The 25,479-nt window shown below is 44.0% G+C and overlaps 4 protein-coding genes across 14 annotated transcripts; 1 reads left to right on the forward strand and 3 right to left on the reverse strand.

Annotated features, from left to right (window-relative positions):
* Nucleotides 1-345: 345 nt before the first annotated feature.
* On the reverse strand, nucleotides 346-3,502 carry LOC100216763 (uncharacterized). Of its 7 annotated transcripts, none has more exons than XM_008656244.4 (5): nucleotides 3,203-3,502; nucleotides 2,389-2,474; nucleotides 2,135-2,283; nucleotides 1,019-1,104; nucleotides 346-928 (listed from the first exon to the last, which is right to left on the reverse strand). In XM_008656244.4, exons 3-5 carry the CDS (start codon nucleotides 2,255-2,257, stop codon nucleotides 577-579), a joined length of 561 nt encoding a protein of 186 aa, XP_008654466.1. In that variant the 5' UTR covers nucleotides 2,258-2,283; nucleotides 2,389-2,474; nucleotides 3,203-3,502; the 3' UTR covers nucleotides 346-576. The 7 variants fall into 7 exon arrangements, with proteins under 7 accessions (XP_008654466.1, XP_020397515.1, XP_008654473.1 ...); XM_020541926.2 differs by having other exon boundaries at nucleotides 1,024-1,104; nucleotides 2,135-2,286; nucleotides 3,203-3,443; NM_001359495.1 differs by having other exon boundaries at nucleotides 441-928; nucleotides 1,024-1,104; nucleotides 3,203-3,307.
* Nucleotides 3,503-5,800: 2,298 nt separating this feature from the next.
* LOC100277534 (uncharacterized) lies at nucleotides 5,801-6,730 on the reverse strand. Of its 2 annotated transcripts, none has more exons than NM_001151065.3 (2): nucleotides 6,566-6,730; nucleotides 5,801-6,411 (listed from the first exon to the last, which is right to left on the reverse strand). In NM_001151065.3, exon 2 carries the CDS (start codon nucleotides 6,339-6,341, stop codon nucleotides 6,048-6,050), a length of 294 nt encoding a protein of 97 aa, NP_001144537.1. In that variant the 5' UTR covers nucleotides 6,342-6,411; nucleotides 6,566-6,730; the 3' UTR covers nucleotides 5,801-6,047. The 2 variants fall into 2 exon arrangements, with proteins under 2 accessions (NP_001144537.1, NP_001144673.2); NM_001151201.2 differs by having other exon boundaries at nucleotides 5,814-6,411; nucleotides 6,582-6,726.
* Nucleotides 6,731-8,552: 1,822 nt separating this feature from the next.
* On the forward strand, nucleotides 8,553-16,316 carry LOC100274017 (acetyl-CoA acetyltransferase, cytosolic 2). Of its 4 annotated transcripts, XM_035961349.1 has the most exons (15): nucleotides 8,553-8,743; nucleotides 8,849-9,099; nucleotides 9,205-9,378; nucleotides 9,489-9,594; nucleotides 9,699-9,837; nucleotides 9,927-10,004; nucleotides 10,099-10,164; nucleotides 10,359-10,441; nucleotides 12,616-12,715; nucleotides 12,918-13,028; nucleotides 13,113-13,154; nucleotides 13,245-13,331; nucleotides 14,174-14,259; nucleotides 15,582-15,733; nucleotides 16,002-16,316. In XM_035961349.1, the coding sequence occupies exons 2-14, from the start codon at nucleotides 8,940-8,942 to the stop codon at nucleotides 15,703-15,705; spliced, it is 1,356 nt and encodes a 451-aa protein (XP_035817242.1). In that variant the 5' UTR covers nucleotides 8,553-8,743; nucleotides 8,849-8,939; the 3' UTR covers nucleotides 15,706-15,733; nucleotides 16,002-16,316. The 4 variants fall into 4 exon arrangements, with proteins under 4 accessions (XP_035817242.1, XP_008654617.1, XP_008654615.1 ...); XM_008656395.3 differs by lacking the exons at nucleotides 15,582-15,733; nucleotides 16,002-16,316 and adding an exon at nucleotides 14,533-14,951; XM_008656393.4 differs by lacking the exon at nucleotides 15,582-15,733 and having other exon boundaries at nucleotides 8,558-8,743.
* Nucleotides 16,317-16,753: 437 nt separating this feature from the next.
* On the reverse strand, nucleotides 16,754-20,390 carry LOC100280010 (uncharacterized). The gene is made up of 9 exons (NM_001358400.1): nucleotides 20,271-20,390; nucleotides 18,938-20,177; nucleotides 18,442-18,825; nucleotides 18,148-18,234; nucleotides 17,988-18,058; nucleotides 17,831-17,907; nucleotides 17,610-17,757; nucleotides 17,187-17,348; nucleotides 16,754-17,087 (listed from the first exon to the last, which is right to left on the reverse strand). The coding sequence occupies exons 2-9, from the start codon at nucleotides 19,884-19,886 to the stop codon at nucleotides 16,872-16,874; spliced, it is 2,094 nt and encodes a 697-aa protein (NP_001345329.1). The 5' UTR covers nucleotides 19,887-20,177; nucleotides 20,271-20,390; the 3' UTR covers nucleotides 16,754-16,871.
* Nucleotides 20,391-25,479: the final 5,089 nt, after the last annotated feature.

Below are 25,479 nucleotides of genomic sequence, written 5' to 3' on the forward strand. Positions count from 1 at the left end.
CCTTACAGCGCTAATCACTGACATAATCTTTGTGCCCTTACATACCGCTTTAGCTTTTATTGTTATTCATAGTAGCGTGTTGGTGTCAGCATAATGATAGCCTCCTCCTCTGACTTGGACAGTTGGACTTAGTGAAAATATTTTCTTCTAAGTAAACATTGTTGCTACAAGTAGTAGTAGATTGCAATTTTGCCCAACCTTGCAACCAAACTAGCACTAAATCCACAGGCATAATGATAACCTAAACTAATCATGTTTCTTCATACCCGATCGGGTGCATCTGCCTTCCAGAGCGCAACAAAAATCTAACATCATGTTGATCAGACCATTGATTTGGAAAAAAAAAAAAGAAGCAGCAGCAGCAGCAGGAGATGATCCCATAACTCACAGCACAACAACAAACCTGGGCTCAGTCATGGCTGCCAAAAGGAGATTCAAACAATGCAAGCTTGATTTTTAGCAGTTAAAGCCCAACCCAAATGGCCAAACCGTTGCACCGCGCCGCCAGCAAGTACCGACTACATTTCTTGCCCAGTGGTACCTGATGACCAAGAACGCAGGTTCCCTTCCAGAACACTACTCTAATATATATACACAGACAATACTGTGATTCAGTTGTGATGGCACGAATAGCAACAGGAGGCCGGTTCGGTCCACTGCACATGTAATGTATGTACTGCATGCAGCGGTTCTTCGATCAGACGGCCATTTTTTGGCCAACAGGGTGTTGAGCAAGCCACAGCACTGGGTTTCAAAGTGACGGGAGCAGGCTGGCTGCGACCAACGGGACAGCAGCGCACACGATGACCCAGGGCCAGATGTTGTTGTTTGCTGCCTGCTTTGAGGTAGGCACCGGCGGCGGCGGCGGCGGTCTGAACCTCTCGAGCTCTTCGCGCAGATCTGGGTGGTTTTGAAACATCTGCTGTAACTGGAGAACAAACGGACGAACAGTGAGAAATGAGGGCTTACTCACTCATGCTTTCAGCAAGTGTGGCCAGGGAGAGGATGGTACTCGTACCGTACCTCTCGGTAGGCGTCGAGCTGGGGTAATTCCGTTCTGCCGAGAACGTCGAATAATGACAGGTACAGCATGTAGTCACGGGCCTGTGAAGCGAGGTCATGAGAAGCATGAGTAATTGAGGTATTTCCGTGCAAATAGAATTATATGGTGCCGTATATCCAAATAGATGAAACGAATATAGGGGGAAAAAAGCTGAGAAGTATAGCTGTACATGACATGAAGTCATGAACTATACCAACCATCATTCAAATGTAACCATCCTACTTGGAGGTTGATGGAAGGTATCATATGCGGTCCCAGTTACATGAATGCAGAAAAAGGGTCTGATTCAGCATGATCTAGAAACTATACTATGAACTTATCTGGCTTTGTCTAAAGTCAAACTTCTCCAACATTTTAATAAAAAAACTAGTTCCATTACAAACTAGTCAGACTTGCCAGCATTTAAAAAAAGACAATTACCATGAAATATGTCTTAATAGGGCAGAACCTGTAGATGTTGTCATATTTTTTAAAAAAACTTGATCAAAGTTAGATAAGTTTGACTTAGAACAAAGCTAAAGTGAACTACAGTTTTGAATGGAGTGAGTATAAGTTTTGTAAAAAACACAACATTCAGAAAATTGTTCATTCAATAACCTAGACTCAGGGTATCAGCAGGACAGCACAAGTAGGAATACTTGTAAGCCCACGTTTAGGGTTTGTTCATTTCAACCCCAATCCATATGGATTGAGGGAGGTTTCAATCCCTAATAAGTCAAAATCTCTCCCAATCCATATCAATCCCATCCAATCCATATGGAATGGAAATAACCGAACAAGCCCTTAGATGGTTTAGGGTTTCAATTACAAGGATGGCGCACGAGCGCATGCACCACCACATTGCACAATCCCAAGCTTAGAAACCCACAATTGCGCCTCCAATAACATATATTTCAGATAGTTGGTAACTCAGTATGCATGAAAACATGAGATGAGATTCAGTATTAGATTGTAAGCGAATGATACCAGTGAAATCATAGCAACTTATTAGATGAGGCAACGGCTCAGGAATCAGAATAGGCGTCTTGATTACACATAAATGGAATTCATGCTTTAAAACATTCGACTTACTTTAACTTTCTTGACAAATATGAGGGATTCTTCAAATGTCAGTTGCTCTGGTTTCGATGACAAGGCACCAAAGACCACCATCATTCTTGAATCTGCCCTCAACATCTCATTTGCTCTTGGCATTGTACCTCCCTTGCCTGAGGTCTGAGCTGCTATAGAAGAAGAAATTGCCATCATTAAAGGAATATAACCACACCATTCTCAGAAATAAGCAGTCTCAACTAAAAACCAACAAACAACCCCATACAGTTTACCTCTGATCTTGTCGATAGAAAATCAGCAGCTACCAGGAAGTGCCATTTGGCTTGTAACCAACGTTTTTTTATATGATTGGCCAGAGCTAACAGATTAGAGTGGAATTTCAGTTCATGCCAACCACAACACCAAACACAATAACAAAAGCACCAACCACGCCTGCTTTCCATTATGATGTAAGGGCAATCATTTCCATTTTTTTTTCTAAAATCAACAGGTATTCTCCAGACAGAAAAAAAAGAAGCCCAGGTAAACCGTGCGAAGCAAACGATTTCGTTAGGAAGAGCCAATCAACTGATTGGCTGAGCGTATTGCGAAACAAGGGTTGAAAAGAATTCCAGCCAATAGAAGCCTTTGAATGTAAGCAAGGCAGATTTTTTTTTCACTAGAACGAATCGCAACCGATGATGGCATAATGATGAATGCCGAAACTAAAGAACGGCAGAACGCATACTGAATCACGGTAATAATGATGGCAACACTGTGCTGCCACTGCAGAACAACGGCCGTTGCATCGAAATGCATTGGGATACGATTCAGAAGGCGCAGGGCCGCAGGTTATATATCCCCAATCGGAACACAAACACAGTTCACAACTGGATAAGGAAAAATAACAGCCTTCGCATAACAGCTGGCAGTTAGCTTGAACCAAATACTGCTCACGAAACTAGCACAAGGCAATGACAGTGGAGAGCGTCAAGAAGAGTGACTCCAATCGGCGGGCGCAGCAGCCCTCGAACGCAACAGCCAGAATGCCCGGATTTAAGGATGGACCAGGCAAAGATAAGGCGGAAGGCGAAGAAAGCGGCGCACCTGTTAGCAATAGATGGAGAAAATTAGAGCTGAGCGCTCGGCTCCCCTACCCTCCTCTTGGAGACCTCTTGCAATCTCAAGCTAGGAATATTCGAACTGTGGCGGAGTGGCGGTGGTGGTGGACATGGTGGTGTCGATAGGAGGGGAAAGGCGAAAGGGGACGGGGAAGACGAAGCGGCGAGGTATCCTTCGACACAGCAGAAAGCGATTTTGATGTATGACATCTGGACCCATGGGTTGCGGGTCAGGGCTGGAGGCTACATGTCAGTGAAACTAAACGAAGGAGACTGGGAATGGGATGGTGTACGTGTGTTACTATACGATTCTTATGAGATACGGCAGTGAACGAAAAGTTGGAGACAGATCACACGGATCATTGGCCCGGTAGCCCCACGACATTCGTGACAAGGACACGTACAGGCCCAAGCCCACAAGGCGATGAGATTGGATGGCTCACAATTATGCTTACTGACGGCTCACAATGATTTACAAGGTCAATAAAAAAGTTTGTGTAAGTTATTGAAATTTTGTATGACCTAAAACAAGAACCTAAAAGCTGAGATAAGTTTTTTTTCATAAAACTATGACATTTGTTGGGTTTGTTGAGAATGAACCTCACAATTATGTATACTACAACTATGATGGGATAGAGTGATCATATGTTTGTATGTTTATGGCATACTGATATTTGGGACCAACTTCAATGTGATTCAAGAGGTTATGGACTTTTTGTTCAAAACCTTTGACATGAAAATTTTGAGATTGGTTGATGTGATTCTAAAAATAGGTTACTAAGAAACGAAAATGGTGGGGTTACACTCGTGTAGTTGAACTATGACCCCGATGAAAAACCAAAGGATAATGAGGGATGAAATAAGATACTCCCAAACCATTGACTCATTAGGTAGCGCTACTATACAACTACAAGGCCTAACTCGTTTGTTGTGAGCAAGGTGAGTCAATTTGTTTTAAATCTGAGAGATGACCATTAGCATGCTCTTCGATAGAGTGATGATCTATATAAAGGCAACAGTGAATTGAGAATCACTATGCAAGGTACCCAAAGGTATTAGAGATATACAGTGATCTGAATTGGATCTCTAATACTAATGAAATGAAAGCCAAGATATGCATTCAAACTCGAAGGTGGTGGTGTCCCCTAGAAGTCTTGCAAGCAGACCATGTTAATGAGGTCTACAATGAAAACAAAACTCATAACATTAAGTACGGCTACTATTGAGGTCAAAGGGTTTTATGAACTCCTTACATATTAGTTGATGATTGAAAAATTGATATCGACTATTCTAATGAACGATGATAAAATGAATAGTTCTAAGGACAACCTAAAGTCATCCAAGCATGTTAAAAATGTTGTTGAAGTGTATTAGAAACCTAACGAACTTTGGAGTGATAACATTGGATTATATCTAGACAACAAATAATTTGGTAGACCAATTCGTCAAGGGTCTATGATAAAATGTGACTGATAGTTCATCGAGTGAGATGGAATTGAGACACACATGAAGTTTGCCTTAGTGGTAGCCCATCCGACATGATTAGAGATCCCATGAAGTAGGATGGTGATACAAGCTTTTGGTATAGTAGGAGAAAGGACCCTTACATGGTTCATCTTTTCAATGATGCACTTCTCGACTTTATTGTATGGTAGGATGGTTTATACCTAATGTGATACATTGGCTTATTCAAGAAGATATGTCAGCTACAGGGCATTTGGAAGGAACATACTCCTATATGAGTTTGACTGGGGGTCATAGTCTATGATATTTGGATGATCTTTAGATACTTATAAAATATGATATTTGGATTATCTTTAGATATTGATGAAGATACATGAAAATTTGGCTTATATGCTCCAAGTAGAGAGAATGCTTTAGGCAACAAGGTACTAGTTAAGGAATCGGGTAAAGCTTAATCACACACAACTGTCAATTCAAGCTATGATCCACTATGTTCAACATAACCCTTCCTTGATGGCTTTTTGTCTCTGGGGCACCGATTCATTGTTAGGCTCTTTGGTTGTACGGGGATTGGAGTGAATTGAGAAGTCTATAATCTTTTTCAACTAAGCAAACCCTTAGAGCATCTCCAACAATACCTCAAACTAGTGCCTCAAATTGAAATATGGGGCTCTACACAGGAAAAACTACTCCAACAGTGCCATATTTTATAAATTTTTGTCAAAAAACTATAGGGCATTTTTGTTGGTGCCCTAAATATACTACACCGTAGTGGGCTGCCCTATAATCTAGATTTGGGGCTTTACTGTTGGAGCGAGGTGTTTTGTTGGTGCCCTAAATTCTATAAAATATACTTATTTTCAAATTATAGGACATTTTTATAGGTCATGTTGTTGGAGATGCTCTTACTACACCTTTTCTTGTGAAAAGAAGGATAATTTTGTGTGCACCTGATCCGTTGCATCCCTTCTTGCAACTAATTAAACATGCCCTATCTTTTCTTGTGAAAAGATGGATAATTTTATGTGCACCTGATCCTTCGTTGCATCAAAATACAGTAGGTGCAAATCTGACATAATTCTAATTCCTTGCTCATGGGCAATTCTAGACAACGAAGAGAGATCGAGAAGTGAAAAAATCTTGACCTTTTTTTTTCCTCACTTGATGTGATGATGATGATGTTCGAAAAGAGTACCATCGACGACAAGGCAAATTTATGTACATACTGTAGAACGGAACCGCTGGCGTGTGCAGTACAATCGGCAGCAACAAAAACAAAAAATGTGGGAAAACGATATAGAACTAAACCATAACTTAGATCTAGCTGCCGAGTGTAGCACACGCAGAAAGAGTAACTGATAGAGTCATCATTGGCCGCCATCGCTGTCGTCGTCGTTGTTGTCGGCGCCCAGGTTTATGTCCCTGACGAGATAGGCGGCGAGCTCATCAAGCCCGAGCTGGATCTGGTGGCCCTTGGGCAGAAAGACGTTGAACCTCAGCGCCAGGTCAGGGTTGTCCTGGAACAGGGCCTTGGCGGTGGAGGCCACCTCGGCGATGTCGAGCCGCTGATTCCTGAAGTCCTCCATGACGCGGAGGAAGAGGCCGTACTTGTCCGGCTGTCGCTCCTTGAACGCCTCCTTCACCATCTGCACGAAGCTCATCGCGTCCTCCACCGACGGCGACGGCGACGGCCCCGGCGGGTTTTTCGCGCCACCGCCGTCCGCGTCCGGCCTGAAAGAGTGAACGACGATCGTTAGTTAGGACGACGACGCGTCGTCGATCCAACCGAAACGAGGGCAGTGCTGAATGCTGACTAGCCGATCGATCTACTTGGGTCTCGAGGCCGAGGAGAGGAATTCGATTCGGCTAGGGAGTAGGGACTGACGAAGGATCGCGTGTACCGGTCACTGGAGAAGGACGAGTAGGTCATGTCCAGTAGGTCAAACCGATCACGATCCAAGCAAACCGATCGCGTGGTGCAGCTGAAGGCACCCCCCTGCGCGGCAGGCAGGCTGCGAGAACAGGAACAGGAGCGTTTCTGTCGATCCGTAGGAGGCAGGATCTCTGCGCCCTTGGTTGATTAATATTTATAGAGCCGCCGCCATGGGTGCAGCAGGGGCGGATTTGGATACGAACTGGGTTCGCACTTGGCAGCCAGGCAGAGGCGGCTAGCTCGTGGATCGGCGGCTAATCAGATGGGCAGCATGAAGGTTTGTTGCGGCTGGTATGGTAGTAGATATATACTGATGACTGGGTAAACAATGAATGTCAGTATGGCACGCCTACTTGCGCGGATTCAAGATCCACAATGATGTCCCTTTTTCTGCGCCATCTCTTTTGCTTCTCCGGCCATGACCATGAGTCCATCTTCTTGCATTAGCGAACTTGTTTGGCAAAGTAAATCTCTAATTTTCATTTAGTTTTTATATATATACTTTATACTATATTTAAAGTACCAGTTTTAACGGTCATCCTGCGTCATCTTAAAAAAACAATTCAGCGTAAAATATTAAAAAAGGTGCAAGAGGTAGGCTTTGAACCCACAACCCGTAGAACATCATGGTCAAATATTTATAATATTGAAAATAAATTGTACATATGTATATATAATTTTTTTGTAAAATAAAAAAAAATAATCGTGCCGGGCCGGACCAGCACTACGGGACGAGGCTACGGTCCAAGCACCGCACGACGCTCATATCGGGTTGGCCCAGTCACTATTAAATGGATCGTGCCTCGGGGCGGCTCGCTAGACACGGCCCATTTTGCCATCTATACCTCCGCACGATAATGATGGTCCTCGCCTTAGTTGCCACCACCTCGTTCGTCATTCTACTTCTTTTCTCTCTCCCCTCATGCCTCCACCTCCGCGCCACCCCGTTCTCGGCAGAGGACGTAGGAGCATGCGCCTCCTTCTCGTATCCGTTCCATACCAGCCACGACACCGACTCACGCAGTGGCTATTGCACGTCCACGAGGACATTTCACATCATGCGTGCACCATCGTTTTCGTCGTCGTCGGACGTCCCGTCCGTCTTTCCGGCCTTCGCCAGGTTCTTCCTCCCCAACCTGCTGCCCCCGCCCACGGTCGCAAACGCGAGCCGACCGACGCTCGTCGACGTGGGTACAGGGCGAGTTGGTCATGCTCCTGGCTTTTCTCTATGCATGCCGTCGAGGACATGGTGGCACCTGCCACGCTTAGGTTATCTTGGCAATGATGAATTCAGGTCTGAGATATTGGACAAGCAAGAGCCCGTGGCGTGGCAGCAGTCGGCATATGCTACGGAGTTGTTGGTGGTGTTGCGTCGCTTCGGCGGGTCCAGGGCTGGGAAGACACTCGCATTCTCTCGCCCTTCTCGGATTGACGCCTGGTGCGTGTGACTCTCGGTTTAAAGCTGCTCCAGCTGGGCTTTTTTTCCGCTTGCGTGCTCTCTCCCTATATATCTAGCGGTATATTACCTATGTCGCCTCCAGATGCCCAGGGTCTTCGTCGTGTCCTTCTCCAGGAACAAACAGATATGTCTGCCTCTTCACTTCCTCTTCTGCTCTACAAAACTTTGGAAGTGGGAGAGACGAGTGATGAGGGTCTCTGATTTGCTGTCTATGATACCCCGTGCATTCATAAAAATATTATGCGAAGAGCGGAGACAACCAATAAAAAATCTTAATTTTTTTGGTGGATAATTTATGTGGATATTGTTGTGAGCCGTCGCAACCCACGAGTAACCGACGAGTAGTTAAAGAAAAGAGAGTATGGTTGCTAAAAGACCAACTCCAATCCTCTATCGTACTAATATGTATATATAATAAAAATAAATAAATAACATCCCGATCTCTTCACTAAAAAAAAAATGAATAATCTTATCGACGTCGTGAGCGCGCATGGGCGATTTCGTTCCGTTCCATTCCATTCCGTTACGTCTTGTCTCGTCTGCCAACGCACCGCGACGTGGCGTCTGGCGTGGTCGAGCCTCTAGAGAAGCGAGCCGTGCCCGTCTCTCCCAATCCACTCCGTACTCGGCGCTCCTCCCCCGTCGCCGCCGGAAATCAGGAAGCCCAAGTGGTAGCGAACACACTCCGACACTCGCCACCCCCCTCTCGCCCCCTTCGCCCGCAGCTGCCGTCGCATGAAATTGACGAACTCTGCTTCCTCTTCTCGATCTCGCAGCTCTCTTGGGTGCGCTCGTCGCCGGTGGCAGTGAGCCAGTGATGCATCTTCATCTCCGGCTTCCTTATTAGGATCAGCCCGTCGATCGATCATGGCGTCGTCGAGCTCGGCTGCTACTACTAGTGGTGACAGTCAGGGTCTCAAGGCTCGAGATGCCTGCATCGTCGGCGTCGCCCGCACGCCCATCGGCGCACTTCTCGGGTCGCTGTCGTCCCTCCCCGCCACCAAGCTCGGCTCCATCGCCATCCAGGGTACGTACCTTTCGCGCCACTCGCTCGGCTCCGACGTTTTTGGCCGCATCAGCAATAACCCATCAACAAATTGCCGCAACACGTGTGGTCCCTCCCAAATCCCAGGTGCTCTCAAGAGGGCGAAGGTCGACCCGGCGCTCGTGCAGGAGGTTTTCATGGGCAACGTCCTCAGCGCCAACCTTGGCCAGGCTCCGGCAAGGCAGGCAGCCCTTGGCGCCGGCTTGCCCAACTCCGTGCCATGTACCACCGTCAACAAAGTTTGTTCCTCGGGAATGAAGGGTGCTCGCTACTACTACCAATATATTTTGTATATTGATTGATTGTTGATTAGCCTTGCAAGTTGCAACCTGATAGCCTTATCCTGGAACGTTACCACTGACTTGTTGCAGCTGTCATGTTTGCGGCTCAAAGTATTCAGCTGGGGATCAACGATGTTGTGGTCGCCGGTGGCATGGAAAGCATGTCGAATGCCCCAAAATATGTGGCTGAAGCAAGGTTCATTACTATTCTCAACTGATGTTACAGACTAGATGCTTTTGTCGTAAGCGTCCTCTGTTGTATTGTAGCTTGTGCTTACAACAAGTGAAAATAAAATGCAGACGAGGATCACGGTTCGGACATGATGTCCTTGTTGATGGGATGCTCAAGGATGGCCTGTGGGATGTCTATAACGATTTCCCGATGGGAATGTGTGCTGAATTGTGTTCAGACCAGCACTCAATCTCAAGGGAGGAGCAGGTTGCTGCTACTTCTGCTTTATTTATGAATTTCAACATGTTATATTCTACTTGCAACAAGTTTGGGCAATGACTTATTCTTTCTTCTAGGATTCGTATGCTATCCTCAGCAATGAACGTGGCATAGCAGCTCAGGACAGCGGTGCATTTTCTTGGGAGATTGTTCCTGTGCGTGCAAGATTTTGATTGACCACATAACTCATTTGTGTGTTACTTTGATACTTCAGTACATGGTACCGATCTCAAACATGTTGTTTCCCAGGTTGAAATTTCTTCTGGTAGAGGGAAACCACCAGTTGTTGTTGACAAGGATGAGAGTCTTGCAAAGGTAATCTGGTCTTGCTACTAGTGTTGATTTGAATGTTGTAGATTCAAAAATAAGTTGTGTAGTGTCAGAAATCAAAGTGACAGAACATACACGAAACCATCCACACAACATTTACAGTGCCCATAACAACAGTTGACATAATTTCTTTTCCTCTTCAGAGTTGACATGATTCCTTTGGTGTTCCATATGTGTAGTTTGATCCAGTAAAGCTGAAGAAACTTGGGCCAACTTTTAAGACGAATGGTTCTGTAACGGCTGGCAATTCTTCTAGTATAAGGTTTGTTTCCTTGTTACTTGGACGAGCCCTCTGTAATTATATACAAATAACATGCAACCAGAATCAATGGTGTATCATATTCTAAACAAGTAAGGCTATCTCCAGTAGCTTATCCATTCCAATACCCATATTCAAACTCCACTCTGCGAACAGTGCAGTCTACAGTGCAAAACAATGTTTTGGGTGGAAAAAAACAATGTTTTGGTTTACCATATAGGTGAACTGCTGGACAAGGTCTAATTTATGTTTGAGTTTAGTACTTGTAACCTGGACAACCTCTTTTGGTATTATTATGATACTCTTATAGCTACGAGAAACAAGATCACAAGAATGAGTAGAGAAAGCAATGATCTGAGTTAGTAATATCCTGTTAGTTGTAATTATTAGGCCTTAACCTATACATAATGTAAGATCTGATCCAATTAGATTTGCATCTATTCTTAGTTGAGCTTATTTGGGAACATATCTATAATATTGAAGGTAATTCATCAGTAAGCAATATTACACCTGGAAACCGCTCTCCTATATACCCTCACATATGAAGCTGTCGCATGCCTTGTTTGTTGGCTGCACTCCTGTACCACTGCTTGTATGTCATTAGACTACCTTCCATAAACAGTGAAACCATGAGGTGTTCCTTACTTCATTTAGGGCTGGTTTGGTGACCAGAGGATTGAAGGGGGTCTATGGTGGAGGAATCCCCTTCCTATTCAAATTTGAATACCAAGGGTTTAGGGTTTCCTCCCCCATGGATCCCCTTCAAATCCCTGGTACACCTGCAATACTGCTGAGTGTTGAGGGTCAAAACCTTGAGTTTCCAGGGCATAAGTGATTGTCAAGGCACTATTCAATTGAGTTAAGCGGTGCCTTGCCCACGGCTGAGCAGGAGAGAAGGCCTTTTCTTCTAATTGCTGCTTGATTAGATTGATACATGTTCTCTCCTTACATAGAGAGGCTTACATGACCCCTAAGTAAGAAACCTTTATCTCTAATTAACCCTAACACTAATGGGCTATACTGCCAACCCAGGCCCGATAGGGCCATGACATACGCTTCTAACAATATGCCTATTGACAAACTTTTTTTCCTGTTGTTGTAATTGTGCCATGTCTGAGCCACACACAATTTGTATCCATAGAATTTGGAATTGGCTATAAAAGCAGAATGTATTTAATGTATATTTCATTGTTAGTTTGAAATAATAATCAGTGTGCGCTTAGTGGATGAGGCAGGATGAAATGGGATAATCCAATTTCTATTATGGTTCGATTTTTTTGGACGTGATGGAGTGGTCCAACTAATATGCTAAATCTAAACGATTTCCACAAAGAACTCTGATGACAAATCTAAATGACTTCCTAAACCTCAGTGCTCACACTTTCAAAACACTAGAACAATTAACAGAACTACAGAAGTATCTGAGCAAAGGCAAGTGATTTTGGCACGGCTGATCTTGCTAACTCTCTCTATTTGTGAGAGATCTTCTGTTTGTTCAAACTTCAAAGGGGGGAAATTTATGACTTATGAGAATCTAAGTGCAAGTTCTTGCATCCAATGGACACTTGTATTCCAAAACCAGGAAAGGTGGTGCAAGTTTTTGCATCAAAGAAAAACCACATTTAAAATGTCAAAAGGTGGTGTGAATGCCCTTTGTAGAGGGAAAAGAAGAAAAAAAAGGCATGCATGTGCACCTGAGATTATACATGGTGGGCTGGCAGGGGTGGAGCTAGGCTAGTTGCCTAGTTTGTAGCGGTGAGTCGACCCCTAAATTTTTTTGTTAATCCTATAGGAATTACTGTTCATCACTAGTAGTGACCCCATTGGTACAATAGAGACGACTCCAATGAGCTTGCCTGGCTTCGCCCTTGTGGGCTATCAGTGCAAATTCCGATAGGAGACAGGAGCAAAATTACTGCTTTCCATGCTCAGAACATGTTTGTCCTAAACTCCTAGTGTATCTAATATGACATATAAGAAAAGGTTAGCTCATAATTCTGCTAATATCCCCCACGCTGCCACGTATCACAAGGTTACATGCCCACACGCTCAGACGTGATTTTTCCTATTACAAACTTTGGACTCTTGTTTTTTCTTTATGTTTAATGTAGATTACCTTTGTTTGGATGATGCATAATTCATCAAATGTAATGCCAATCTTATCTATCAACACACAGTGATGGCGCTGCTGCAATTGTCCTTGTCAGTGGAGAGAAAGCCAAGAATCTTGGCCTTGAAGTTATTGCAAGGATTACAGGGTATGCTGATGCTGCACAGGTAACTCTTGCATGGCACCTGTCCTGAAACAAGTTTCGTGCTAACAAGGGAAATTATCCTTTTTCGTGGCACCAATATCTGTTTTCCATTCAATGATGTACTGATGTGTTCACTGGAGTCGTTACCTAGAAATCTCGCTTACTGTGACATATCACACCGAGCATCATTTTATATCTGCTGTGCGCCCTCCTTGCTAATGTAGGCACCTGAGCTGTTTACGACAGCTCCAGCCCTTGCCATTCCAAAGGCTATATCAAATGCAGCTCTTCAAACTTCACAGATAGATTATTATGAAGTAAATGAGGCTTTCTCTGTAAGTTATCGGTCTTTCCAGCTTCAATAGTACTTACATCTGAAGCACAAATTTAGACTTAACTGTACTTGTCGACATTGGCAGGTTGTTGCTATAGCTAATCAGAGGCTTCTTGGTATCCCTTCCGTGAGTCACTTATTTTTTATTTGTCTATATTCAGCAGTTAGTATTTGTATTTGCCTCCGGATATCTAATAAAATATCTCTGTACATTCAGGGAAAGCTAAACTTAAGTGGTGGTGCTGTTTCCCTGGGCCATCCTATCGGTTGCAGTGGTGCACGGATAATTGTCACTTTGCTTGGGGTATGCTTCTGACTCATGTATAATTATGATGTACTTATTGACTGCAAAATTCAACTTGGTGCATGGTATAACATCCTCTTATCACACTTGTATACAGCCCATCTTTAAAAAAAAATCAGAATTTGAAGTGCATAGAGTGGCAGGCTAAGATATTTCTAGCTTTATCATGTTGAACTACCTTTTCATTTTGTTTGCATCCTCTGATACATGCAAGCAATAATTACTAGTATAAGTAAAACTTGACTTATTGAATATTTTGAGTTTACAGTGTTTGGACTACCATTTCCTTTTCTGTAACTTTGTTCAGTTTTATGTATCACTATCTGCACGTCAGATTATTGTATTTTTCCATCATATCTTGTCTTCTAAACATCATGTTCAATACTCTGGCATGCAAATTGGTGTGATTTGAAAATCCTGAGCAACCCCTTGTCACTTTTAACTTTAAACTCAACCAGGGGAGAGATGTCCACTTGATTTTGTTCTTAAGAAGTTTGTGCCTGGCAGCGGCAGTTTATCGGCCCCTGAACTTCAACGGTCTAACCAATGTATTTAAGTAGAAGTTGGCACCCCATTTCACTTTATCTGCAGCCTCTCTCCAGAGCTCCAAATTTTTGTGTTTAGCTAACACAAGGCAGCAAGAATCGAATAGGTTGAGAACTTGACCTGTGCAAAGTGGACAGCATTCTCCTTGCATGCAGTTTTGTTCAATTGTTTGTATCCCTATATTAATTTAAGTTTCTTATATTTTGGTGTCATGCTTTCTGAATCTCCATGTTTAGTAGTACTTTGGATGCATCGGTGTTGTAGTGCTAATCTTCTAGCTTTTCTCTGGTCAGCAGATTCTTAGACAGAAAAATGGAAAATTTGGTGTTGCTGGAGTTTGCAATGGCGGCGGCGGCGCTTCAGCCCTCGTTTTGGAGCTCATGTAAGCTCTTCACTTTTTTTTTGTTCCTCAAACTTTTTTCCCCTGCAAAAGGAAATTTTCAGTTCTCTATGATACTGTTCCATCTGATCGTCAGTAGGACACTAGAAAACACTCGTTAACGAAGTGTAGCTATCTTCCTACTCTCTACCGTTTCAGTACTTTAGTGCGCTACTTGATTTCCATCCTGCGACCGTTAGAACCTTTGCTCATTAAACCAGAAGCTACTTAAAGAGTTATTTGAGCTATTTTCTTAGCGGCTCTGACATGATGCAGGCAACCCTCTTCGCATATCCATTCATCATTGTGAAGTTGGTGCGAGCAAATTAGCAAGACAAAATTTGTAAAATGTGCTGTATCTGTCGTGCTGCTCAGCACAGGGCATTATCTTGTACTCCCTTATATGGGAAAATATAGACGTATATATACCCATGGAAATAACAGAGGCCCGGAAGAATAATGTACAGACACTGATACAGCCACTGAAAGAAGACATGGGTAGTGAACAATCTGCGTGGACGTGATTTTGCCTTGCCATTTTATGTTGGGGCAATTGTGAGTGCAGTTGTAAGAATCTTTATGAGGAAGATTCTTCAATAGGCAACACCGAATTGAATTGGTGTAACGTGTGCCCCAACATGAAATGTAATCATCAGGTATGGACGTATTACAGTACAACACACTCCTGTGCAACAGCTTCTATGTTAGGTAACAAAGCTACTTATCCAATGGTAGATTCCGATGACAAATTATGAGCTGCTCATAGTTAAGGTTAAGAAGAGGCGCAGGTCAGTGACTACGCACGCTACAAATTCGCCCAGGCGTGCAACTGAATCATTACAGATTTTGGTTTTTGAAATTGGCACAAGCGATGCTGTTTGCGGATTAGCAGAAGCCAGAATTAAGCATTGGCCGTAGAAATTCAGCAGTAAACAGCAACTCTGCCAGAGGGAAAGAAAAAAGAAATTCGAGACCACAGTCCTTCAAAGCTTTATTACCCGAGGACACATCTGGTGCACATAGAAGACTGGTGTAAATGGTGCATATATTAAATCATCATCCCTCATTTTAGATTTAACTTCTCTAGTTGATTATTCAATTTACAAATAACATCTTCCACCACTACACATCACTACGTTGGAGGGTGTCCTTAGCAAAATATAGCAAACAACTAGAGACGTTAGATTTAAAATGAGTGGTGATGATTTAATATATTCACCATGTGCACTAATGTTTTATGTGCATCAGATATGTTGTCTTATTACCCCCGTTTTGGAAGCGCATCCGTGTCCAGCAAAAGATCTAAAGCCTACTGTTCATTACAGCGCAATTATCCTGTCAACTGGAGACAGGACAGGACACTATCATCCACTGAAGCATTGCCGTGTCGGTCATGGCAGGAACAGGCGCCGTTGGCTTTGCACATGCCACATGAACCCACGACGATGATTAGTGGGTGGCGGCCGATGCACGTCCAGTTATTATATACTCTCTCTCCATCATACTAAACTATTCGTCTTATTGGTTTTTTTTGACGTCCAGTTATATTCTCTCTTCATCACATTTAACTATTTGTCTTTTTTTCAAATAATAAAATAAATAAACCATTATCGAAGTATCTCTAGTACTATAAAAATTATTTATAAAAATCTTAAATAAGATGTCTAAAAGATTAAAAAAAATATGGTGTATTTTGAGACGGTGTGGTATCAGATAACCATGAAAAGCATCTTTCTTCGTTTCAGGTCCGGGTCAAATCTGCGGCGTCCCCCGTACTCCCCGCCTTTCGCCTGCACAGCGACCCACCCACCTGTAAAGCCGGCCCCAATTTGGATGTCCCCTTATCTTGCCGTCCCTATATATGCCCCCAATTCGCTTCATCCACCCAGCAAATCCCGATGGAACAAACAAGTTTAAAACCGCGATGTTGTTTGACGATGTTCTAGGTAGTTCAAGATTTTTTTTAGATATTTTTCATGTACCTTATGTTTTCTCCAAGCTACGAGCCAAATTTCGTGTCGGCATCATAAACTGCAGTTGCGTTTCATTTTCTCCCGTCTCATTCAGACGCACTTTTGGGTTGATGCTGACGAAAATTTTTGGGCACAGCTCCATGTCACCGTCGGATCTAGAGAGGCGAATTCGCCCGGAGACTTCAGATTCCAAACAGATTGGATACGTGATACCTAACCAAGTAGCCAAGAAGCTCATGCGCATCTTTTTCAGACAACAAGGTAAAAAAAAAACTGAAAGGCGCACATCTGAATAAACTTTGCCCAAAAGTTCAACTCGAACTAAGAGTTTCTTGCCAAAACCCCGATTTCAAAGCGAACTGCTGATTACATGACTATTGCAAAACCTTGAAAGAGAAAAAATCGATACAGCAATTCACTAGTAGGGACTAAACGCAGCGGTCTCTCTTCATCGGTCAACGAGTATTTGCACAAGCAAGCAGACCTCAATCCATGATCTATGTTAGTGGGTAGAAGACAGGGATGGCGAAAGAACAATCACTATTGATCCACTCAGAAAGAATTACACGAGGTAAAAAAATCATCACGAAACACCCTAGCTAGTTAGATCTACGAAATTTACGACGACGACGAGGAGGAGGATTACAATGGCCTTGAACCAGAGGCATCAAGACCTCTGCTCTGGCTGTTGTTCCAGCTGGACTGGCTGAAATCCGTCGTGAAATCTTGGCTGCCGAACGCCATCCGCTGGAACAGCCTGATCTCAGCCGTGTTCGCGACGTTGAACATCTCGCTCTTGCCTGGCTGCACGCCGTTAGTTAGATCGACATCAGCGAGACTGTCGAGCACCCGCACGACCTGGGAGGAGGCAAGTGGAGGGGGGGAAAATGTCAGGTTCTGGTCTGTGTCCGGTACTCTGATGAGATGCTCACGCGCTCTTCTTTTATCCTTGTATACCTGGCTCATCCTCGGTCTCCTGGATGCTGAATGCCGAATGCAAGCTGCAGCAGCTTCGATCATACGGAACATCTCGACTTCGTTGTAGTTCTTGTTAAGCCGGGCGTCCACCAGCTCCCCGGCGTTGCCGGTCTCAAGCGCCTGCGTGAGCAATGGCCTAGCCTGCAAATAACTGTGCTGTCACAAAAATTGCTGGTCCACATGGTTTACCAGTATTATAATTTCTCCAGAAATATCACACTTCGAGGGCTGGATACAGTCCCATACTGAATTGAATGTAACCAGTGAATGAGTTATAAGTCTACTTAAGATTTTGAATTATGCAGATAACTTAAGATATGGTTACTTTCCATTTGCTACTGAAGGGTAAGAAAACTGGTAACCTTTTCGTGAATCAAGTTACTAAAAACTGGTATAGCTTACCCACTCAACAAGGCTCTCGTCACCCAATGGCTTTGATGCGTCGACAGGCTTTCTACCAGTAATAAGCTCCAAGAGGACGACACCGAATGAGAATACATCAGATCTCTCAGTCAACTTGCCGCTTGACGCGTACTCTGGAGCAAGGTACCTAAATAAGAAGCGTGTGTCAGATTACAAGCAGGTTTTAACTGTTCTCTTGAACTTGCCGCTGTTTTACTAACCCGAAAGTTCCCATCACTCGTGTGGTTACATGAGTGCAAGCATCCATAGCTAACCTTGCAAGACCAAAATCAGCAACCTAGCAAATGGGCACCGATGCAGTGAGTGATATAACTCCATTATAAGATGTTACTGAAATCATGTAGAAAGCATTCTGACCAGTGCTTCAAAGTTATTATCCAGCAAGATATTGGAGGACTTTATATCCCTGTGGATTATTCTGGGTTGACCTGCCGAGGAAAAGAATTACGCAACAGAGCATGAGTAGTGAAAATCATCACACAAAAACAGGTGAAAGGAATGAAAAAAATGTCATTACAATCTTCGTGAAGATAGGCTATTCCACGAGCCGAACCAGCCGCAATTTTAACCCTAGCTGGCCACTCCAAAACTGGTACTCCACGTCCTATGATGAAAAATCAATGCGGGTATGCATTAATTGTTTAGTCCGGACAAAGAACTACCTCTGTTCCTAAATAATTGCAGTTCTGCCTATGTAACAAGACAAATACTTGCCCAGGTACATAGCTAGAACAGTAGAACTACATATATATTGGAAAACAGAGGCTGTAAAAAAAGTTCTCTTGCACAATATATAAAAAGCACAGCATACCATGAAGATGATAGTGAAGTGTGTCGTTGGGCACAAAATCGTAGACAAGCAATCTCTGGTCATCTGAAATGCAATACCCCACAAGAGAAACTAGATGGCGATGATGCACACGACTGATAATATCCACCTCAGCATGGAACTCACGTTCCCCCTGCCCGCCGCCATCTTTCAGTTTCTTAACCGCAACCTCTCTTCCATCAGCCAAGCAACCCTTATACACTGATCCGAACCCACCTTCCCCTAGCAGGTTCTGTGATGAGAAGCCATTTGTGATCTGATACAATTCCTCATAAGTGAAGAACCGACAATTGCTCATACTGAACTCTGGCATTGAATCTTTCGATTCAGGACTCCCGGCACTGAAGTTTGTTTTGGCCGAATACCCTAAACAAGAAATGAGTTTTAGTTCATTTCATGACTCAGGTACATATAAAGACTAATCTTGACTTTCCAGACGTGTAATTGCTGCAAATGCACTTTATCAAATGAGAATTACCTAACACTTGTGTAGGAGTCGAGGCCGGTGAAGGCATTACAAAACCAGCATGGTATCCATGCACTCTCCTCCGTTTCTTCTTGTACCAAAATGCTGCTCCAACCAAACTAAGCACAATAATGGCAACGACTACCCCAATGCCTGCCTTTGCACCAGAAGACAGTCCACCACTGTCTACTGAGGAGCTGCTGCTCTGCGAGGCTGGACTCGACGACTTGTTGGAACCTTGGCCCCCGGTTGTTACCGGGCTAACTGAGTCACCTGGCGTTGCTGGGGCTGGCACCGATGGAGTGCCATCAGAGCCTGGTGTAGACGGTGTCGTCCCTGGAGACGAGGGGCTAGAGGGAGTGGGGATCGAAGGATCTGCGGACGTCGGTGAGGGACTGGTTGGGGAAGGTTCGACAGGAATTCCAGAAGGTGGTGGTGCCAGGGGTGGAGGTTCTGTCTGAGGCGATCTTGGTGGCCGGCGCCGTGGCGGAGGTGGCTGTGCTACTGTCGGCGGCGTTGGGTCCGCCGGCGGGTTGGGCGCTGGCAGATTGGATGGGGGTGGCGACGCGGCCGCAGGGGGGCGTATAGGCGACGCCTTTGGCGGGGCAGCAGGTGTAGGCGGTGGGGGTACTGCAGCAGGCGACGAGGGTGGAGGCACTACGGCTGCTGGGGCGGGTGGCGGAGTGGCAACGACAACCGGCGGTGGTGGCACGGCGTCCGGAGGGGGCGGAGGCAAGGAGGGCGGTGGAGAAGGGAGCTGTGGCGGTGGCGTGGACGCGGGAGGCGGGAGGGGAGGAGGCGCGGCCGGCGATGAGGGAGGGTCGGCCGGGGTAGCATTGGGCTGCGTCACCGGGGCCGGGGAATCCGGCTTGGGCGTGGTGGTTGCCGGCGACGGGGTTGCGGTGGAAGGCGGCGAGGTGGCTCTGATGGTGATCGGGGAAGGCGAAGGTGAGGACGCCATTGGAGCCCAGGCCAGCAGCAGGCTGCTAGAGAGCACTACACTGCGGGCTGTCACTTTCACAGCTGAGCTGCTGCCTTGGTGGTGGAATTGGAGGAGAGAACCATGGCCCACGCCGCAATTCAAGGGAGACTCGAGCCTGAATCCCGCGGATTCACGCAGCAACCAACCAATCGAAATTCCGCCTCTTCCCTTCCTTCTCCCCCTTGGGTCTTTGGCGGTGAGGAAGAACGTGGACGAGGTGAAATCTCACCTCGAGTACCGCACGAGAAGTTCAAATTGGCACGCACAGCACTGCATTCGCAGACAAAGATAGCCTCTCTTGAACACAAAACAATGATGGATAGAAAGAATTCCAACACTCTAGAAACTGAGCCAAGATCCCACCTTGTTCCACGCCGCCGCACGCGGATGCTGCTGCGAAGCAGAGGCAGCAAAGGAAGACGCAATTCCAAAAGAACAAGAGAATCTTGGGGAGGCCGGGACCAAGATTAGCTGAGGAGGCGGCGGACGCGGTGGGTGTGCCAGATCCAGCAGTAACGCGGTAGCATTGAAAGCAAAAGGAGGAAGTAACCGCAAGAACAGCGAGGAGAGCAAACGAACGAGAAGGCAAGAAGGACCTCGCTCTCCTGTCCCTCACTTGTTTCTTTCCCCCTCTTTTTCCTGTCTTCCACCTCCTGCCTTCCTCACCCCGAAATCCGGCGCATGTGACTCTGCACCTTTGCAGAAATTTCTCCTGCGTCCTGCTTGTAAGTGGGAATGGATTCCGATTTCCACCGTCTCGTCTAGTTCTAGGCGACAGAGAGATCGTGCACTGTCAGCGTGTCACTATTCCCGCCAGTGGGTTGGGAAAAAAACACCCCTCTTTTCAGGAATTTTAGAGCCCTTCTCCGCCAATTTGTTAGCTGTGACGTGTTTACAGCTTTTCGGCACTGCCAATTAGCAAAGGCGCATATGTTCTGTTTCAGAGTAAAATCCTTGTTCATCTAAACTGCATCAAGAGAAAAATCCTTTTACCAAGCAAGTGTCACCACTATTTATTGCTAGGTGTGATCTCAATGCTAGTTTATACAGCATTAATTAGGATGACAAGTAAACAGAATGCTGGTGTGATATTAGAATTAAATATGAGAGAGAAATTCCCTCATTCAGAAACGAAAAAAGATCACTTCTCCAAGAGTCAAACAATCCTAATTTTGACCTGATATTTTTAAAAAGCTACTGATATTTAAGACGTGTGATGAAGTATTACGAGAATAATTATTATGCAACATGTTTTTTATAAAAATCTATATAAACATTGATACTGTTTTATATAAACCTAGTCAAGCTTAGGATTGTTTGGCTCGTCGATAAACGTAATTTACAATTTTTATGAGAATTGTAAAAAGTTATGTCTATACAGAAACTAAGGTAGGAACATCTGTGATAGGTAGATGATAATAGAGAAAGGGTAGTAGATGATTGAATGGAAGTTTAATTTAAAAAAATATCTATTTAACAATACAGTTTCTATATAGTGCCTATTGTAGATAAACTATTTGTACCCTAAACAGGAGTACTGTTGGTTGAGCCTAAGAACAGTGACATTAACACCCTGACAAGACAAAAGGAAGTTGTAACTGTAAGCAGGTAAATGTTGTATAACATCTTCTACTCTATCAAAACCACATGAGACGGGCTAAAATGACTCACATGACCCTTAGTTCCTCATACTATGCCATGGTAATGGTAACTAAGGATGACAGTGGGTACCCAAAACCTGATATTCGATTTACTCTATCAAAACCACATGAGACGGGCTAAAATGACTCACGTGACCATCAGTTCCTCATACTATGCCATGGTAACTAAGGATGGCAATGGGTACCCGAAACCCGATATTCGATGGATAAAACCCCTATTAGGACATGAGTATAACAATTTTTGATAACCATATGTATTTTATTGGGTCATTTATTATACACATTGGATATGGTGGGTGTGGGTGTGTTCTCTCTTGTCCCATACCTGCTACCTGATGGGAAACCCGTTAGCATATGACATGTGGGTCTAGACTAAGTGACTTGTTCCCTCTCATGCATAGGTGTGTATGATGTTGCCATTTTATGTTGAATGTTGTTGATCTTGGGATAAAATTATGTTGGGTTCGACGAATTGTCATCCTGGCATAAAGATAATATGTTATTTTAGAAATTTTTTAATATTTTGTATTTGGTACTTACTTTTACAATTCAAATGATCATGAAGCTGTTCGGCAGCAAGAAAAAGTTACTCCTACTGCTACAAATTTTAGTTGCACAATGTTCAACAGGGAGAAAAAAAGCTAGTTGTTGCAGCGACGACCGCTATAAGCTCAAGAGAACGACGTCCATGTCTATTGTAATATTAGCGAATATAGGTATTTGATGGATACCCGCTATATGTGGTGAGTATGACGTAATTTTGTACCTATGATGAATAGTAGGTATAGATATGTGAGACATTTTTTTCTAGTGGGTACGGTATAACTTTGTCTATCTATTAGGTACCTTACCCATTGTCATTACTAATGGTAACATACTAACAATAGAGTCAACTTATCGAGATCAAAATATTTTTCTGTTTAAGAACAATGGAGTGATGAAGAAGACAAAATCACGTTTGGATTTTAGTTGTGCCGAACAGGTGTCACACATGGCTTCCTTCATGGGCCTGAAGTGGATTTCCTCTCTCATTTTTTTCTCATTTCTTTTTTTTTTCTTTTTTGAGATGCTGGAGCTGGATTGCGCATCTTGGAATTGCCTAATCAGATTATGACCCGGAAATTTGTTGCCGCGAGCTTAAGAGTTAAGACCGTGCCGAACAGTTGTGTTCATCCGAGTTTGACCTTTTCCAACTTCAACAGCTCTAAAGTTGAATCGTTCAAAAGTTGAAGACTTGAAGTTAAACACATGCAGGTACTACTCACATAATATGTTTCTTGAAGTTGACTCAAAAGTCAATCCGTATGTAACACTTCCCTCGGTTCGTGCGCCTTGAGTCTTGGACAAAGCATGCATGGGCAGCGAACGACTTTCCGCTACAGTGGTATACTCCGGCCCTGACATTTTTTAAGTTGGTTTTTTTATGTGGACGTAAACTAGAAATCCTGATTTTGTTTTATGTAGATGCATTACATTCGTTATATAACGTGAGTAAACTATATGCATATTTGCGACAGTTTTTTTCCTTTCATGACGAGCTCTTCTTCTGAATTTCAAGATAATCTAACTGTCACGAGAATCTGGATATCGCGAGACTTGAGTGCGGAGGAAGATAAATAGGTCTGCATTAGGTCTGTATGGTTTAGAGTTTAAGAAGCATCGGATTCCTCATGTCGCGACGACTCGACGGATTATGCATTTAGTTTGATTTGGATGATTATCACAGAAGCGGGTTGATAAGCAAAACGTTTGGCTACCAGAAACCGATTATGTCATTCTGATGGCACTTATCCAGCTAGAAGCCGAAAACAAACAGGCCTTATTGTCATTGCATAGACAAAATTGATTCCACAAAACATGATGGATGCAGTTTTAGGTTTTATTTGGTTCCGCTGACTAAAATTTACTACGTATCAGTATCACGTAGGATGTTTGGATACCAATTACGAGTATTAAATATAGTCTAGTTACATAGCTAAGTATATAGATAAAGGCTAAACTATGAGACAAATTTATCAAACCTGATTAGTTTATAATGAACAAATATTTAATGTATCATCACATGAGCAAATTATGTGCTAATTAGGATTAAAAAACTCGTCTTACTATTTAGTCTTTATCTATATAATTAATTTTATAATTAAACTATATTTAATATTAGTATTTAAACATTTGATGTGACATGACTAAAATTTAGTCTTTGATCCAACGAGCCCTTATTTGTTCGCCGTGAACACTAATGTCACAAATATGGAACACATGCACGGTTAATTGGTTATGCGGTGATATATAGTGTGTAAACTATGTGCTTTCTCTCAACCATAAGACATATGCATGTTACTAGTTTACATTTATCTCCCTTTTGTTCTTTAATGAACCATTTGATTTAGGCCATGTTTGTTTAGCCTTTAAATTATATAATCCAGCTTAAATAAGTTAAGATACAAATAAACAATACATATTATTAGGTGGATTATATAATATAGATACTTAGTGTTGGGATAAGATCCTTGGGCCCCTGGGGGCCCACGAGTCAGAGGAAGGAAGTGGAAGGTTCCACTTTGGAAGAAGCCGCTCCCGAGTAACCTCGAGGGTCGAGGCACCGAGCCCAAAGTCGAGCAAGACAGAACTAAAACGGGGGTCGGTCGAACCGAGAGAAAGCCACTCGAGTGGATTCTGCACCTAGGCTAGGACTGTCCGTCATAAATGATCGACCGCATTAAACACGTCTACGCCGGGCCATGGCGGGGAAGTCGGTCCTCCTTCCACATATGATCGATGAACCTAGGCCAGAACCCCACTCATGACCTATGAGGTTGTAGACTTGCGACCCACTTAGGGCCTACCGAGGCTAGACCTGAGTCCCCTAGTGGTCTATAAGACTCGCAACACGACGAGCCACGTCGAGGTTCAGGCTACGAAGGCCAGGGGTCAGCGCAACAAAGGAAGGGTAATGATGACGCCTGAGCTCCTCGCCGCCCACATGCAGCTAGACTTATTAAAGAGCCTAGCCAGATAGCTCAGACGATCAGGACGAATACCGACGAACACGTTTCTACCAAGGGTAAATGCTTCGTTCTACCCCGACACAATGAACTCCTTCCACGAGAAGCCACTTGTAACCGGCACCCTCATTGGCCTATAAAAGGAGGAAGGTCGGCCGCGGCCCAGGAGAGCGAAGCTAGGAGAACGAGACACAAGACGCTCACGTCTTAGCTAGGTAGCGAGCAGTTGATACATAGTCCCTTAGAACCCGCCACTCGTAGAGAGTTGGAAAATCTCCCCTCTCGTCCGCTTGTAATCCCTACTACGAGCATTGAGCAATAAGGTGTCGGTAGCGCGAGCTGCCGAAGACTTAATGTATGGACGTTCTGTCCGAACTAGTATAAATCTTGCACCCACTGAACACATTATCCGAGTCCAGAACACGCACACATAAGTTTACTTATCGGGACTGATATGGAACACCAACACCTAAATTACGATAATCTATAAGCAGATTATTATGTGCTTATATAATTCATAAACTGAATTATATAATCTTGAAAGTAAAAAAAACGGACCTTAATTTTTATCGTGTTATATATAGTGCGCGTGGATTTGGCGGCGGCTCTCAGCCTCTCACCGGCGCATAGGGCTGAGTCGGTCAAACTGGGCTAGGTTGTGCGTCACTCAACCGACTCGACTAGTGGTATGGTATCTATTAAAATTACACAATACATGCATCTATAGTATCAAGCTTCAAACATTGCTGCGAGTTCATGGCGACCAGTGTGTGAGCATGTTGCACACCGTCACTGTGTTTTCGTTGACCAGGGCTTCACTAATTAAGTACAGTATAATTTATACTACATAAATATATAGCGCTAGCTGCTTCCAGCCACATGTGCAATCTCGCTCACCTACGAACG

This window comes from Zea mays, chromosome 8 (assembly GCF_902167145.1).
Source record: "Zea mays cultivar B73 chromosome 8, Zm-B73-REFERENCE-NAM-5.0, whole genome shotgun sequence".
NCBI classification, from domain to species: Eukaryota; Viridiplantae; Streptophyta; class Magnoliopsida; order Poales; family Poaceae; genus Zea; species Zea mays.

Coding starts and splice junctions, on each gene's coding strand:
- LOC100216763 (XM_008656244.4), bottom strand. CDS start 2,257: ATGCCAAGAGCAAATGAGATGTTGAGGGCAGATTCAAGAATGATGGTG. Junction 1,105..2,134: donor TATTTGTCAAGAAAGTTAAA/GTAAGTCGAATG, acceptor CTCGCTTCACAG/GCCCGTGACTACATGCTGTA. Junction 929..1,018: donor GACGCCTACCGAGAGGTACG/GTACGAGTACCA, acceptor TTTGTTCTCCAG/TTACAGCAGATGTTTCAAAA.
- LOC100280010 (NM_001358400.1), bottom strand. CDS start 19,886: ATGGCGTCCTCACCTTCGCCTTCCCCGATCACCATCAGAGCCACCTCG. Junction 18,235..18,441: donor ACTTCACTATCATCTTCATG/GTATGCTGTGCT, acceptor TTTTCATCATAG/GACGTGGAGTACCAGTTTTG. Junction 17,908..17,987: donor ATAATAACTTTGAAGCACTG/GTCAGAATGCTT, acceptor CCCATTTGCTAG/GTTGCTGATTTTGGTCTTGC.
- LOC100277534 (NM_001151201.2), bottom strand. CDS start 6,610: ATGACCTACTCGTCCTTCTCCAGTGACCG. Junction 6,412..6,581: donor TCGTCCTTCTCCAGTGACCG/GTACACGCGATC, acceptor TCACTCTTTCAG/GCCGGACGCGGACGGCGGTG.
- LOC100274017 (XM_008656393.4), top strand. CDS start 8,940: ATGGCGTCGTCGAGCTCGGCTGCTACTACTAGTGGTGACAGTCAGGGT. Junction 9,838..9,926: donor CAATCTCAAGGGAGGAGCAG/GTTGCTGCTACT, acceptor TCTTTCTTCTAG/GATTCGTATGCTATCCTCAG. Junction 13,155..13,244: donor GGCTTCTTGGTATCCCTTCC/GTGAGTCACTTA, acceptor CTGTACATTCAG/GGAAAGCTAAACTTAAGTGG.